The sequence below is a fragment of the Octopus bimaculoides genome, chromosome 3 (assembly GCF_001194135.2).
Source record: "Octopus bimaculoides isolate UCB-OBI-ISO-001 chromosome 3, ASM119413v2, whole genome shotgun sequence".
In the NCBI taxonomy this organism is placed as follows: Eukaryota; Metazoa; Mollusca; class Cephalopoda; order Octopoda; family Octopodidae; genus Octopus; species Octopus bimaculoides.
Genome location: NC_068983.1, coordinates 103,047,122 through 103,064,667, shown reverse-complemented (window position 1 = coordinate 103,064,667; position 17,546 = coordinate 103,047,122). Strand labels below are relative to the sequence as shown.

The following is a 17,546-nucleotide window of genomic DNA, read 5'->3' as shown; positions in this document are numbered from 1 at the left end:
ATATATATATATATACACACACATACATACCGATTATTGAAAACCAACAGTTGATTTTCTGTTCACTCTACTTTCAAATTGAAACTGAAAACAAACCACCAGTAAACGAATGTTCGGTTATCAGTTCCTCAGGCCATAAATACAACAAATATAATGAAAAATACTATAAGAACACAGAAAATTTTGAGCATGAGCCATCTATTTGAAGAAACAGATTGAAAGTATTTCAATATCTCGCCGTGAGCCATTTCTATATTAAGCTCAGCATTGTCAACGTTTGAGTCGATCCTATTTACCATTTCTTCTTGTTCTTTTACCATTGTAGCAAGTCTTTGGAAAACAGTGCCTAATTCCACAATGGTAGATTCAATATTTTGCATTGTTTCTGCCCGGTTTTGAACGTAAGCATCTTGTTCATCAATTAGTTGAATTTGGTCTTGATGTTGCCGTTGTGAAAAATTCATATCAATTGACAAGTCGTTTGGTTTTGTCCGATCGGCTTCATCTTCGTTTAATAACACCGAACCCTCCCCAGACATGGTCGTAAGTGGGAAAACAGCTGATTGAGAGAACTGCTCACGGCGTGTTTTCTGTTGCTTTAAGTTTTCCGTACGTACTTCTAGGACTGTTTTGAATTCGTTAGACATTGTGGCCAATCTTGACTGCAGAGCGACCACCACCGAAGAAGAATGCGTTTGTTGGTGACGACCATTATGATATTTTTGGGCTCGTGCTATTTCCTGCAACTCACCAATCTGTTTGTTTAAAGAAGTGATATCTTGTTTTATAATAAACGTAAGATCTTGAATTTCTGTGGGTTTGTCATCAAACAAAGATTTCCGTTTGGCTAATAAAGTAAGCTTTTCAAGTTTGGCGAAAGTATTAGCTAAATCTCGGCCGATATGCTTCGCCTTAACAGTAAACTCAGTTCGTTGTAGCTTACTTTTGGTAACTGGAGATCGTGATGTGACAACTGTGTTGTTTTGTCGCGACTGTATTGATTCAACTGCCGACAGAAATTCATTAGTTCGATCCCGACACGTCATACTTAGAAAGTTATTATTGGCAGTAAAAGAGAAATAGAGAAATATATAAAACAATTTGGTTGATAGAATATGTTTTGAGAAAATTTTAAGGAAACAAACCTGTATCCTTGTATTTGAGTGAATAAAGAGGGTCCAAGCAAAAATAGGAATATCGCTCTACCACAGTTCCCAAGACGCGGTTAGAAGTATGAATATAATCCGAATATTTTTATCATTTGATTTTGACACATCTTCTATGTAACATATGTAGAGCAGTATACAGGGATAATGTTGAAATGACTTTCGTATCCTGACAGTCTTTGCTTTATTTTACCACTTCTGTTTGTTTCAAACAGTTATCAGCTCCAAATGTAAAGATTGGTAATTCAACTTATGTTATAAAATGTTAGAACAGCAGTCATATATGTGAAGTTGGAAACAACAAAGAAAAAATTAACGAACTGAAAAGAATAAATATTTATAAAGTAAGTTATAAATCTGTCATAACAAGTCGCATTTAGTAATCCATTTGTAGTTTAAACGTACACGTCATTTCAGACAGCTAGGTGAAATAATCTCCCTTGGTTTACTCTTTAATACTTGAAAAGACTGATCGGAGTTATCTGCTCCTCGTAGTAACCGGGCGAGCAAACCTTTGTGGCTGTTTGTCTGGGTAGAGTAACTGCTGTAATTTTTAATGACACCAATAATGGGATAAGGATATTAATATATAACCACTTTTAAGTAACTCATGAAAATATATGTAAATAAATTAAAAGCTTAATGTCTTTTCCTAATTCAAAAGCATTCTGTTTTCTTTTTTAAACAAGGTCTGACGGAGACTTGACAAAGTTTAAAATGCTGTTAATTTCAAACCATCTTTTCAAAATCACTTTTTAATTCATTACAAATTTTAAACTGCGTCATCAAATAGCACATCAATATTATCATTCGCCCCCCCCCTTTTTATTTTAGAAATTGTGTATATTTTGCATTGTCAAATAATTTCATCAATAATCTAAACAAATATGTAAAAGGTTCAGTCTAGAAAATACACATATGTTTGTGGAATTGTACTTTGTTGTTAAATGTGAATTTGACGACTTTATTTCAATACATATTAGTTAATATAACTTGGAAAATAAAGTCTGGTCACTGCGAGTTATGAAAACTTCGGACCATAGTTATTTGCCCTTGACAGTAGACTTCTTCTGTCATAGCAGACAAAATGTAATGGCCGCCAATCGTACATGGTTATGGCATTGAATTGATGGTAAGTTCCTTCACTTTCTTTATCCCCTTTTTATACAATAATGCACTCGCCAAATATACTGCAACTGTTGAATAACTGTTCATATTCATCATGCGTATTCAGTTTTTCTATCGATAAAAAGTAATTTTGAAATATGATATTGATTTTACATTTTTTTTTGTTTTTTGTTATCGTTTCTACTCCCCCTTCACACATTTACAGTCTCTTCATCTTGCTTCATTTTTCTTCTTTAATACATTTTTTTATTTCTCAGTAGATTTATTTCTGGAGTAAATACTAAGTTTTCATGTGATTTTGGATGATTTCAAACAGAGTTGAAACTGTTGGCTCTTGTAACCATCTGTTGTTGGGAAGTATGTACTTGCAATGACGGTTATAACTCTTGTTGTTTAGAGTAGCAACAACATTCTTGTCGGGCGCCACCTATTTTGTTATCATTGCCCATTTATACTCTCAAAACCAACAACCTTACCACCAGTCAAATGTTTTGGCTAAAATTTTTTAGTCTAAGTAAGCCATGCAAAACGTATATTCGAATGTATTGACTACGTCGCACTTGAAACTCTGACACATCTGTCCCTCCCCGAGATCGAAGTCTAGTAAATATGATTTCCTTTGATTGATTGTTTTTTTTAAACTTGATCTTTTATTAAACAGCAATGATGAGTCTGAGTTGGGTCCTAATCAACCCACCGACGCCCATGTAATTGGGACTTTGATTTAATATTTTAGATAAAGCACTGTGCAACAAATTGTTTATTAATTACTCCTATGAATAAACATTTATTTTGGGTTTTATATAAACTTTCAGTGTTTCTTTCGTTTCCACTTATATAGCTTGAGTTGTGGGAGTTCTGCATCTTTATTTTTTTTTTGTTTTTAATTAGAACTATTAAGGTTTTGAAAGCAATTAGTTTTCAGTGTTAATAACTACTACACTGTTGTTTTACAACTTGTACTGAGTACCACTCTCCATAACTTCAAGTATTGTGTCATTATTTACGATATAATGTCTAACACAAGAAAGTTCTTCAAAAAGAAACAAACTCAATTTTTACATCTGGCTATTCCAATAATACAAACATTTCATTAATAAAAACAATCCTGTCAACACCGACAAGGATCCACTGTGACCGGGACTCAACAACTTCAGTGTGTTGAGCAAATGAAAGGTGGATGAATTCTTCCTTGTTAATTCAGTTATCTAATCATCTTAGTTTATCAAAGTTAATTTTCCCAGAACAGCCTATCATCTAGTTTCTTCAGTTTTGTGAACTGAGTGAATATGAAATGAAGTTATATAGAAATAATCAAATGCTTGCAATAGATTTGATCCCATGATACGTGGACTGACTGTCCAGTATCTTTTCCGCTGGATCCTTTCACTATTTTCGCCATAATGACGAGAGTTTCGAACATCAGAATTAAATTCAGCTGTTGAAAGTGTTATCAACATATGGAAATTTCTGTCTTTTCACTATCTCCCTCAGCACTATGTCAGTAGAAGAAGAAAAACCTACCAGCAATCCTTTTAAAGTTGATTTTTTATTCAAATATTAGTTTGACTCTAGCTGCAGCAAATCGCTTCCAAGTTCCTGGTAATTAATATTATTAAATTGTTTGTATGATTTTAATTAACTTGCTATACTTCTGTCTTTCAATCTCTGCCTATCAGTAATAATAGTATGTTATAAACATTAGTATTTATCATTTATTCATAAACATTGATAATTTCATTTTAAAAAGGAAAACATTTTGGGCTGTTTTTTTCCCTTCTTTTACATCTTCAATCAATTCTTGACTTTTGTCAAAATTAAACAAATGCTTAAAAGATTTTGACCATTACATTCCTTTACTATCTATTGGTAAGAGGTATCATAATTTTTAATTGTTTTTCTTGTTTTATACATTCAAACTGACAGGTGTTGCTTGTAGTTAACTAGCCCACATTTATCTTGTTAAGGGAAATTTTTGCCTAAATACTTGTACGAAACTGTAATACTATAGCTATTATATTATACTCTTCATTCAGAAATAGTCTGGTTGCTATTATGTTTATCTTTAATTTCTTTTTTATGTACAAATTGTTTCACCTGTGTTGCTTGACATAAATTGTTGAATCTCTGTGACATTTCAATTTACATGAAATAATTAGGGAAAGCATAAACTTAAGACTAATAAATATCTTGGACAAAGCAGCATCAGTAGATTGCTTCACATAGAAGTAAAAACAAATTCTAACCTAACTGTGCTGATACTATCATTACTCTACCATATACAGTATTATTGTTGTTTAATAATCCCAGTAAAATGGTAGGTTAGAGATGGTGATACTGACATGAGGAGGTCAAGTATATCAACATGGTGTGTTGGTCAGTAAATGTGTGCCTGAAAAATATTGGTGTGATTGGGAAATACTTGAATCAGAAGATGACTGAAACAGCAGAGCATGTTTATGTTTCATCATGGCTGAGCAATGGAAATGCACTTCAGATCAGATGATTACAACTCATTCAAAATACTGTAGTTAGAATAAGTGTGAAGAGAAAGAAATTCGACCATATCTCCAAGTTCATGAGAGCTCTATAAATGTAATGGCTCAATTTGCTGACAGTCAAAGCTGCACATGAGCTTGCTCCTCAATACATAAGTGAACTGCTTCAGAGGATAGAGTAAACTGTGTATCTAAGATCAAGTGGAATTGAATTACTCATTATACCAGGCACTAAAATAATGTACTGAGGTGATCAGGTTTTCTTTAAGTTGGTTTCAGCTATCTGAACTGAATTTCTTCTGTCTGTATGAATTGCACCAGTTATTTGTGTTGGCTTTCAGAACAAATTTGAAAACATGTTTTTAGGAAACACCAGTAGTGAACCATTTTCCAAAGTTTTATGTTTATATGTGTGTATATGAATAGATGATAAGGACACCTATAAACATTTTCTTGTTTTCAAAGATTTATGGTACCATATAAGTGCTTTATTATTATTATTATTATTATAAAGGTGGTGAACTAGCAGAATCATTAGTACACCAAAGAAAATGCTCAGCAGTATTTTGTCCATCTTTATGTTCTGAGTTCAAATTCTGCTGAGATTGACTTTGTCTTTTATTCTTTCAGGGTCAATGAAATATGTACCGGTCAAGTACTGGGGTTGATGCTATCAACTAGCCCCCCTTCCTCTATGTTTCAAGCCTTGTGCCTCTATTTAACAATGATTATTATTTACCTACTGAAACGTTTAAAGTTTCCAAAGATATTCCATTTTGATTAGAATGTTTCCATAGATATTGTATTTTGGCCACTGTTCTGAATACAGCTGATCAAGGAAGTGACAAAACTGGAGATCACTTTCCTGTCTTTAGCTACAATGATTCTTAAGAGTAGGATTAATTTCTAATTTTCTTATGATTATGTTGGTTGAAGTAAATCTTCCCTAATATGCTCTTCTATAATAGTTTAGATTTCTTGGACTACTTATTTCCTAGTTGAGTAAATTGAGCCAAAGTTGAGTGAGTTTCAAAAGACCTCAATTTAACATATGCAGGAGATTGAATTTTCAACAAGCTCATGAGCCTAGTATTCACAAATGTTGTCATTCTAGTCATACAAAGTTTATCTAAATGCAGTCATAGTGCACATGATTCTTTACATTCAGAAGTTTTATTCATTTCGGACCCAGTTACATTCAAGAATGTCAAAAGCCTGCAGTAATATTAGTGTAACGATGACACAACACTACCCAGACTGAACTGATTTAATTCCCTTTGCTATTCAAGAACAGTGTAACATCATTTGTTATGTTTGTTCTTTTATCAGTTGTTCAAATCACAATCTTCATTAATGGCCTGGAAAATCATTCAAAGTTTAAGGAAATGATTCTACATTTTGTTGACTGTCAATATTTGTGTTATTGTTTATTTGAATTGCAATAATATCATACCGTTTGCACTTGAGAATCACCTCTATACTGTTTCCTACTTGAAATATAAATTTAGCTTGTTATGATTATCATTTCTTTTACTTCAATACCAAACTGAAGTTACAGTTTCATAATACATTGCTATTGGTGATTGTATTTGTCTGACCATCAAAGTAGATACACTAAGAAGAATTTTTGAATGAGGGAGTGTTCTGTAATTGAAAAGTATGTGACTCCAGTATGCATTTCATATAACCTTTACATGGTGAATATTAAAAATGCACTTAACACAGTCTTTCTTTTGGCAATCTCATTTGATCCTGGATGCTATGAAGATGTTTCATAGTTTTACATCTGATCTTATGCCTTATACCTAGTTCATTATCCTGAAATCACACGTTCCTCGACACTAATGTTTCTGGGAAACACACTTAATATCTGTTTCTGCTTTTCATTATTAACCCTTATTTCAAAGGCAGTGAATTAGCAGAATCCTTAGGACACTTGGCAAAATGCTTAGTGGCATTTTGTCTGGCTACACTCTGAGTTCAAATTCCACCAAGGTGCTTTTCATCCTTTTAAGATTGATAAAGTAAGTAGCAGTTAAACACTAGGTTTGATGTAATTGACTTACCCTGTCCCCTGCAATTGCTGACCTTGTGCCAAAATTTCATAATTCCATAATTGTTTACATAAGTGTTATCCATATGCATATATATCTATACTTAATTTCTTTAGGCCACATGTGCATTCTGTGAGGTTATTCCAGTTTTAGTCTAGCACATGTTGGACATCTTTTTACATATTGCTCCTCATATAACTCTCATCAGACTGCCATACTTCTAATTTCAAGCAGTTCCTTATTGCAATGGAGACAATGTATGCCACCATACACAGCATAATTAAGGTTATCAAACTAGTTGGTGGAACAATTCCCTTTACCATCTTCAACCGTTAACTTAATTTTCAATGATTTGAATAGCTTTTCAACCACAGAACAATAACTCCAATTATTTAAAAAAAAAACTTTTAATTCACTAGATTAAAATACCTAGTGTCTTGCTATGTCCAAGAAAACCCATCATCCACAGCAGAATTGCTAGTGCTACTCCTCCTGCTAAAGAGGATTGGCTTGTGAGGGCCCTGTGTCAGTGTGACATAGAAAATACCCATACTGGCACCACATAAGGGCACCTGTGCTGGTGCCATATAAAAATGTAAAGTGGTTGGTGTTAGGAAGGGCATCCAGCCATAGAAACCCAGTCAAATCAGACTGGAACCTGGTGCAGCTTTCCTGCTTGCCAGCTCTGGTCAATCCATCCAATCTATGCCAGCATGTAAAGCAGATGTTAAATGATGATGATGATGATCAATGTTTCAACAAGCTGAATGAAAGAATCTTCATCAGCAGAATCATAGTTCTTTCAAACCAACATTAAAAAAGTTCAATTGTAACAATACATCAATATGTGATATTTGACATCCCTTTACATATTTCATACTTCGAATGCCATTATTTATAATTCCTGTTTGAAAAAAAAACGAGCTGATGTTATTTTTAGTAAACCACATTTTTTGCCAAAGATATCGCCTATGATATGAGACTAATTTAAATTTTTGTCAATCAGAAGAAGAAAAAAAAAAAACCATGCTTCTCAAGTACATCATACAATTGTCAAAGCTTCCTTTTCAGTATTTAAGTATCTGGCTTCAGCTGTGGTTAATACTTTTGAACAATATAATACAAAATGACCATTTTGTGAAAATAATCCTGAGCTCGAAAGCGGAAATGTTTTAGGCACAGGTGTGGCTGTGTGGTAAGAAGGTTGCTTCCTAACCACATGGTTCCACATTCACACCTACTGCATGGCACCTTGGACATGTATCTTCTACTATAGCCTCGGGCTGACCAAAGCCTTACGAGTAGACTTGGTAGAGGGAAACTGAAAGACGCCTGTCATATATATATGTGTATGTGTATGTCTTTGTGTCTGTGTCTGTCCCTCACTATTACTTCACAACTAGTGTTGGTGTGTTTACATCCATGTAACATAGCACTTCAGCAAAAGAGACTGGTGGAATAAGTACCAAACAACTTGGCAAGTGTCTTCTACTATAGCCCCAAGCTGACCAAAGTCTTGTGAGTGGATTCAATAGACAGAAACTGAAAGAAACCCATCATATGTATATATATGTATGTTGGTGATTGTCTTTAAAGAATATCACCATCATAGAGGCAGTGTCCTTTTCCAGTTTTTTGTGAAAGCATCTGTGGACATGGAGAGGACTGGAGACAAGAAGGACATCCAGCTATAGAAAATCTGTGAGTGTATAGGAGTGGACATTAAAAATAATGACAACAATGGTCTCACTGAATCTCACTGGGTTTTAGATACCTGAAAACTTTCTGTTTTATCTTTCAAGAAAAATGAAGCATCAAGTTTATGAAGTGCTGCAAGAGGTATTGTGGGCTTTTAATAATGATCATTAAATTTTTCATAGAAATTAACTGCTTTTTATTATTTTGTAGTTTTATATCTTAAGTTTTGTGAGTGGATTTAGTAAAGAGAAACTGAAAGAAGCCCCCTCCCCTTCTCTATTCCAACTGCCTACCGGACCACAACCACATGTCATCTCTCTCTTGTCCTCCCCCTGTCAGTATATCACTGTTACTGTACTGTTGCACTCCCCCTCTCTTCAGAATCCCTCTGCCTTCTCCAACTTGTGCTTCATTGATCATTCCCCACCTCTTATTCATTGCTTTTTATAATCACCTTTTGACCTTGTAGTTATTGCCTACTTCCTCTTCCCTCTGCTATTCCCTCATCTCTTGCTCTTCCATACACTCTTGAAAACCCTCACCCACCCATACTTCTACCCTCGCTCACTTCGACTCACCTTGAAGAGTCATCTGAATACCTCATTACCATTATCTCTTTGCAGCTCCTACTGATCATTCTCACCTTCTCTTTGAAATGTGAGTGGTCATGCAGCTTCTCTACGAGAACCTGCTCTGCCACCCCAACTTCTCTCATACTTTTAACCCCTCATCTCATAGTATAAAGCCCCTGTTTTGGGTTTCATAGTCTTGCGAGATGCATGGCGGTCTCACTAATGCCAGTGGCATGTAAAAAGCTCCCAGTACACTTTGTAGAGTGGTTGGCATTAGGAAAATAATTCAGGTGCAGATGTAGCTGTATGGTAAGAAGCTTGCTTCCCAACCACATGGTTCCGGGTTCAGTCCCACTGCATGGCACCTTGGGTAAGTGTCTTCTATTATACCTTTGGACTGACCAAAACTCTGTGAGTGGATTTTGATAGACAGAAACTGAAAGAAGCCCACCATATAGATATTTGTATATATTTATGTGTGTGTGTTTGTCCCCTCCACCATTGCTTGACAACTGATGTTGGTGTGTTTATGTCCCCATAACTTTGCAGTTTGGCAAAAGAGACATATAATAAGTACCAGGCTTACAGAGAATAAGTCCTGGGGTCAGTTCCTGCGACTAAAACCCTTTAAGGTGGTGCTCCAGCATGGTCACAGTCAAATGGCTGAAATAAGTAGAAGAATAAAAGAAAGAAAAGAATATCAGAAAATACAATGTCTCCTCCTACCCTGTACACTTTGTAAAGAGATTGACAACTGAGCTTAAGAGAACACTTTAGACTTGTTAAGGATGTGTCAATTTCTCTAGTGCTGGTCTCACATTAAATTGCACACGCTACACTTTGTAAAGTTATTGGTGAATGAGAGGAAATGTTGTAGGCTCAGGGTCACCATTTAGTCTCATCTTGAGCTGGTACAATGATAAAATTCATCCAGTACACTTTGTTAAATGGTTGTCAATTGAGCAAGACATTATAGCATCAGGAGGGCCATATAGTATTGTCTTGCCAAGTACATGACACCCTTGCTAGGTGCTGGTGCCATTATAAAATGTATCCAGTGCACACTGTTAAGTGGGTGGTGTGAGGATGGACATCCAACCATAGTAAATGTACAAGAATGAAATGGACAGGCGAGATGTGGTTCCCCAACTATGCTTAGGAAGGCAGTAGTTCTGAATAAAAACAGACATGAGCTGTGACAACTCATTCAAATTGTGCCAGCATAGAAAGTGAATATCATGATGATGATGATGATCTTCTCAACAAATTCATATCTTCTTGGTATAGTCTCTATATATTCTGACAGGCCATTTGCTTCCTCTAGAAGAGCTTCATTTATAAATTTCCCTAGTTGTCTTCAAGCTTAAACTTTTCAAGTTAATGTTAAACTATTGACAATTCTTAGGTTCATATCAAGCAAAGAATGATTTATTCACATTCAAAGACAGTGACACTCTCAACTTGTATTCTCTTATCAATTCTCCACCAAATTGCTTTAGTTTGGTACCACATTTCCTTAAAGATTGGTTTGTTCAAGTCTGTCCACAAGTTCTGAAATATTAGAGTTATCTAGCTGCTATTATCATTTTGTATTTATTTTATTAACATTATTGGGTTTCACATTTGTCACTGAGTGGTTTTTTTTTTTTTTTTTTTTTTTTTTTTGCCAATTTTATAGTGAAAGCTTGGCCCATCAATCCCTTTCAGAAAAGTCACCACAGGGATAATTGACTTGTGGCAGCCAAGTGTTCACAGCAGCATCATTTTTTGATCTTTCAATATCAACTCTTCATATCCTTGTGAAACAGAATTTGCAAAGCATTGAATTGTTCACTACAAAATTTTTCTCAACTGAATATAAGATGCACAACATCTTAATGGTGCATGCTTATATCTGCAAAAGTGACATATATAATCAGATCTATGCTTATTTCTGCCCATGATACCATCAAGATCATTTTTACTTTCTATTTTTAACATTTCAATGATCTGAAATTAAAAATTTATTTTGAGCTGTTAGATGAATTCAATGAATGCAGTAAGCTTTAAACGACCCATTTCAACATTTTCTAATACTTTCATACAATGTTTTCATGACTACATGTCATGAGTTTCATTTGAATCAATATCATCCTCTGCCTTCTGTCCTTTAGTTCCAATTTTATCAAATTCTTAAAAAGCAAACTGACTCATGTGATCTTTCAGAATACTTTGAATTGATTTAGTTAGGTTTCGATTTTGTGGTAAGAATCTGACCTTTTCAGAAATTAACAATTTCTTTTGAGGACAAACTAATGACATTATCTCAGATCTTGTACTGCTAAAATTCATTGTCAAGTCCCAGAGTTTCACCAAAACTTTTTGTATGACCATCATTTCTGTCTTAGATAAAAATGAGTTGCTTTTTGTCATTGGTATCCAGATCTTCCAATTTTGCCTGGAAGCAAAATGTAGCAGCCAAGCTTCTGTTACATCTGGGTCATTGAGTGGATGTTCATTGATACTATCCATCAATGCCATTATCATGTTGTACAGAATTTATCCAAATACATTCATAGTTGCACATGAGCATGGATATTCAAAAAGTTTTATTCAACTGAATAGTCAGGCTGCTGTTTTGCACTTCTTATCCTTTTGCAGTCATAGGATGCATAGGGATTCAATGAATATTTGCCAAACATACTGACCTTGTGTCATTTTTCTTAACTCGTTCCTGTATTTTTCATCCACTTCCCATCACATTGTTTTCCCCTCATGATTTTCACATGATTTTTCACTTGCTAGCACAAAAATAAAAAAAAGTAAAAATTGATATTAGCATAACAATTAAATTAGTGGTTTTATGAAGGTTTCATCTTCATTTACACTTGTTTACAACTGTTTTCTTCTTGTAATAAATCTTTGAGAATTGGAAAGTGTGTTGATTCTGGTCACTTTGCTCTTTTGAGATTTTATCTTAAAAACAAAAATTGAAAATGAACCAATTAGTTTTGATCAAAGAGTCAACACTATAAAGTCTTGGATTGTAAACTTGAGTCTTAGGAATGCATTTAACTAGATCTACCAAAGTTTTAGATTAGTGTATTGGTTTATCTTAAAACCAGTTAAATAGTCAGCAAGGAATTAATTTACATACAATTCTCTGTTTGAATATTGTCAAAGGAAAAAAAAAATTATAGAATTGAAACATAATTTGCCAAGTTGTACCAAATTTAAGAGAGAACTTAGTAATAAAGATGGGAGTTGGATTGCATTATCATACTAATACCAATTTGCTCAAACTAGATCTGTTTTTATCTGATTCAGATAGATAATGCTCAAAGTTTTACTTCAGTCAGTATTTTTTTTTCTTTTAATATAAAGTGGATGCATTGACATAAACAGTAAATGACTAGTTTTATGCTTTGCTTTTCAGTGTTCAAATCCCACCAAGGTTTATTGATAATTAAGTAGACTATAGGACATAAATAATTAGCAGTCATCTCCCTTTTACAAAAATGGGTCTTGTATTAGACAAAAATCATCTTCATCATCATAGGCATTGTTGTGTGGTTCAGAAGTTTGCTTCACAACCATTGGACAAATGTCTATATAGGAGCAGGTATGGTTGTGTACTTAAGATGTTTACTTTGCAAAAAACTGGTTCCAGATTCAGTTCCACTGCACAGCATCATGGACAAATGTCTTCTGTTATAGCCCCAGGCTGACCAATATCTTGTGAATAAATTTGGGAAACAGAAACTGTATGGAAACCTACAATATGTGTGTGTGTGTGTTTGTGTATGAATATTTACATTTCACAGCTTTGTTTGTGACTGGCTGAGTAAAGCAGTGACATGATTACTTCCCTTGTTGATAATATATAGTTGTTTGATGATTTTGAGGAACTGTGGAATAAAAAAAAAGAATCATTTGCTTGAAGAACAGGTAAGGATGGGTCAACAGGAAGCACATTCAGCCATAAAATCCTGCTTCAGATGAGTTGGACTAAGCTGGGGAAAACAGACTTTAAGCCAACAAATGAGTGAGCAAGTCTACAATATAAAATCTCTCTATCTTTCAGTCTCTCATCCTACAACTTGTCTTTCATAAAGCTTAACCATAACATTTCCTCCCATAATTTTTCTAGTAGTTTCTTCTGCTACAGGTAGATACTCTTGCTACCAACTTGTAGCATGTACTCCTCATTTCCTTTACATATCCATACAAGCATAACTGTCTCTCCTGATCACATTGTTCTTTACCTTTCTTATCCAGCTGCTCTTTTGACTGTCCAGTCTTTCTTAAATTAAAATATTGCATTCATTGGCCATATTTTGTTCATCTCTTTCTGACCACTGTAGATCTGTGGAACTCCTGGCTCATCTGTCACCCTTTTATAGCATCTCACATTTTATGCATGTCTCTTACATTCTACTCTTTCTCCAATACATCTCTTAAGCAGAACTTATCTACAACTTGTCACAAACTTAGTAGCTCTGATTTATATTGTATGATTACATAATACTCTATAAATTTGGGCTGTCTAAAGTTCTGGACACCTTATAATCTCTCTCTCTCTCCCTTCCCCTTCTCTGAAATCTAACTTTCTATTTCTTATATTCACTGCTGGCATCAAATACACAGTACTAAATTTGTATTTTAGCCATGCCTACATTCTGTGTACACTAAATGGAACTGGGGTTTGAGTCTTATAGTTATTGAATAGTTTGTCTTAATCATAATGACCTTTAAGCCTTTTATCTCTTGGCTACTTTATCACATTTCAAACTTTTTCTGTAGCTCTCTGATAGATTCTGTGACGAGATCCAGCCAGTTCTGAACACCTGCTTATTCACTTCAAATATATAATGAAGAAAAGAGGGCTGAGGACAAAGCCCCAGTGAACATCCATCTGCATGGTAAATTATCTTGCTAATTGCACTTTTTATATGACTTGAACTATTATCTGAAGCCATTCATCCACATATACGTTTCAATGACACCAAATTACAGAATGTGACAAACCAAATATCTGTCTGCAAATTGAAAAACGTATTGTGAGGTTTTTTTCTTTCTCCTTTACTACAAAAATTTATTTAATATTTCTTCTAAAAAATTAAGATACAGTGGCAATGCAGGTAGAACATAAAATATCAATAACAATGATATTGGAATTTTTCCTTGGAAGTATTTGATTAGGCCTGAAATCTAGAGTTAAAAACTGCTTTACAAAGATTTAACCCATTAGCATTCAGATTACTCTGTCAACTGTATTGATTATTTAGTCATATTATTTTGAATTAATCATGCATTATCTCGTAGCTTTGAGATTTTGATGATGTGATTGTTTATTTTCAGAATGACAATATAGGGTAGGTGTGAGAAGCTGCATCTGGCCAGTTTGAGCATAAATCAGACAGAATATTTTGGCTGGATGTGGCCAGTTTAAATGCTAAAGGGTCAATGAACAAGGAAAATAAATATAAATTACATATCCATTCCACTGATGTGCCAAATTTGTGTGGAATATTAGAATTGTGGTATAGAATTTAGGGTAGGTGGATTATGTTTTGAGGATTAGCAGTGTCTGAATGGGCTGATGTGTTTAAGGAGTAAATGGGGCAAGTATTGTGATGCATGGTCTTTATAGTACCAGTTGATACTCCTTCAGCTCTAGCTGGTTGCTAAATGTTAATTTTTTTTATTATTATCAAAATGGCAGCAGTTTACCAATATTACAGCTTATCGCTTTAATGGTAATTGCAATGTTCCTGTTCATCTTCTTGCATTTTCAGGGTTTTTTTAAACTCTAATATGTATATGTTGCAATGTTCTTTGATTCAGACATGCAACAGCCAAACTGTGTTACTGATATAAACATTCTGCGGACAAGATGCTCTGGATCTCATATATTGATGTTTGCAGCCACATTTCTGTGTTGTGGGTGGGGCTGTTGACCATCACAGAGGTTTTTGTCATTAGGTATCTGTTTGATAAACACTTCCATAAGAACATTCCCTGAGTGGATCAGCTTCATATTTAGCCTTTCCTGTCCAGATCACCCTACATTCAGTGTCAAGGTAGGGTAACATAAAAATAAGAAAACAAACTTACCCATATGTAGCAATAATGCAGCAAAATAGATCAGGCTATCCATACTACACAATTCCAAAAAGTTCCTAAAAGCCAGTGGATACTCAGTGTCTGTACCAGTTGTCGTTATGGTCCCAAGCCCAAGAAACAAGAATCCAATAAGAAAAAGAAAGAAAAAAAAAACAAAGCTAGTAATTGACTAGCTAAAATTGAATGTGTGCTAAAGTGTATTAAAAGTACCTGTTAAGTTCTCTCTACAGATTTTCTATTGAATTTATGGCTAGTACTGAAAGTTACAACATTTTGTATATGAATACATTTGTGTAAATAATGTGATTGAAGATAGAAAAATTGGTAGTGTCTAAGCATGTTTCAGGAGATCTTGCTCCTTTTTCAGGACCACATCCAGCCCATTGAAACATAATACACAAGCTCAAATTCTACATCTGCATGCACGTGGTAATTTGAATATCACAGAAAAACTCAACATGCTAAAAGAATGGATATATAATTTATATCTCTCTCTTGTTCTCTAAATACTTTGAAAAGTGATTTTAACTCAAAATATTTGGACTAATTAAATATTAAATATTTGGACTAATTAAATATTTGGACTAATTAAATATTTGGACTAATTAAATTTGGACTAATTAAATATTTCTAAAGTATAGGCACAGGCATGACTGTGTAGTAAGAAGCTTGTTTTCCAACCACACAGCTCCAGGTTCAGTCCCACATTGGGCAAATGTCTTCTACTATAGCCTTAGGCCAACCAAATCTTTGTGAGTGGATTTGGTAAATGGAAACTGAAGGAAGTCTGTTTTATATATATTTATATATGTACATATCTTGTGTGCATCTTTGTGTTTGTTCCCCAATCACTGCTTGACAACCGGTGTTAGTGTGTTTACGTCCCTTTAACCTAGCGGTTCAGCAAAAGACCCCGACAGAATAAGTGCTAGGCTTAAAGAATAAGTTCTGGGTTCAGTTTGTTCAACTAAAAACCCTTGAAGGCAGTGCTCCAGCATGGCCGCAGTCAAATGATAAACAAATAAAAGAATAATATTCAGCATGTCATATTTGATATTTAATGTTCTTTCTGCATTCATAGTCTCTATTTTTGTGATAGGAATTTTAGAGATATTTGATGGTCCCTGTTTCTAATGGTATTTACTACAACATTCAGTTTGTGGGCATAACCATTCCAGTTCAATCCCTAAACTCATTACATTGATAATTCAAGTAGTTAATTTCTGTATGAGGGCAATGCCCATAATTTTCCATGCCCTTCTAAATTCTTTTGCATAACTACAAAGGCTTTAGCTGTCTCATTGCTCTTGGTCTCTTCACAAGATACTTAGTCTTTATCTCAACTACTGTACTTTGTGCTAGATAGCATTGATGTACAACATTCTTGGAAAACATCAGTTAACATTTTTAGCTGTATCATTGTATATAGTATGGATGATAGGTAGTAATTCTATTTTGTATAGTGACTGGAAGAGCATGCTTTTGAATACAAGTGACCAAAATGAGGCTTCCTTGGAAGATCTCTGGAGTAACTTGCTCAACAGAGTTCTTAGCGTGGAGATCAAGGAGTCTCTCCAGGTTAAATAACTACTTTTTTGAATTGAGAGGTCTTGTGCTATGGACAGGGGATTAAAATATCACAAAAATGGATTGCAAGACAGATCCTTCAAGCTGAGCCAACCAGTAGGAGACTCAAAGGTAGACCAAGAATGTGACAGTTGGATAGTATCTATAGTCTCAGTTGGTCATGCTTGAGAATCCAACTGGAAAGTGTAATGAGGGTTGCTTCTGATAGGACCCTATGGAAGAGATACCTGAGGACTACTCCCACAAACCCACCCAGGAATAGTGGGCAGAAAAAATGGATGAATGCAAAGTAGATCAAAGATTGCAATTTGATCCACTGAAATAAAATTCTAAGCTGAGTGATCTCTGTGTATCAAAATTACATTGCAACTTGTTCATCGGTTTATGTTTTGATTATTTCACTTTAGTATTTCTTGTAATTGTTTTTTTTTTTGTTTTTTTTTCTCTCCTCTAGATTTACTTCATCGTTGGCTATCATGTATTCAGAGTGGGCTCCGCTTCAACGGGAGATTCAATGTAACAAAGCCAACCAAAGTGTCCTACAGAAGTTCCCAGCAGCTGCTGGGAAAGAAATAGTTTGTTCTGTTGTAAAACATCTTGCAAAAAACTGCTCAACATCAACAATCGCTGTTGATCTTGAGGAAGACAAGGATGTAAAATGGACAATAGAGGTAATATTATTTTCCTTTTCTCTCTAGTTTTAAATATCATTTTGTTGACTTTGACTTAGTGGAGGCG

General features: G+C 34.5%; 2 protein-coding genes across 2 annotated transcripts in view; one reads left to right on the top strand and one right to left on the bottom strand.

The window, feature by feature from the left end:
* Window positions 1-8: 8 nt before the first annotated feature.
* On the bottom strand, window positions 9-1,594 carry LOC106878240 (syntaxin-5). Its single transcript, XM_014927409.2, has one exon. The coding sequence runs from the start codon at window positions 1,044-1,046 to the stop codon at window positions 129-131; it is 918 nt and encodes a 305-aa protein (XP_014782895.1). The 5' UTR covers window positions 1,047-1,594; the 3' UTR covers window positions 9-128.
* Window positions 1,595-2,029: 435 nt separating this feature from the next.
* LOC106878239 (ral GTPase-activating protein subunit beta) overlaps window positions 2,030-17,546 on the top strand; it is a 139,063-nt gene continuing 123,546 nt past the window's right edge. Inside the window, exons 1-3 of the mRNA XM_052966776.1 lie at window positions 2,030-2,298; window positions 13,899-14,017; window positions 17,263-17,479. Of these exons, the coding sequence (XP_052822736.1) occupies window positions 17,285-17,479 (195 nt within the window). The 5' untranslated portion in view covers window positions 2,030-2,298; window positions 13,899-14,017; window positions 17,263-17,284. The remainder of the gene's footprint in view (window positions 2,299-13,898; window positions 14,018-17,262; window positions 17,480-17,546) is intronic.

Coding starts and splice junctions, on each gene's coding strand:
- LOC106878240 (XM_014927409.2), bottom strand. CDS start 1,046: ATGACGTGTCGGGATCGAACTAATGAATTTCTGTCGGCAGTTGAATCA.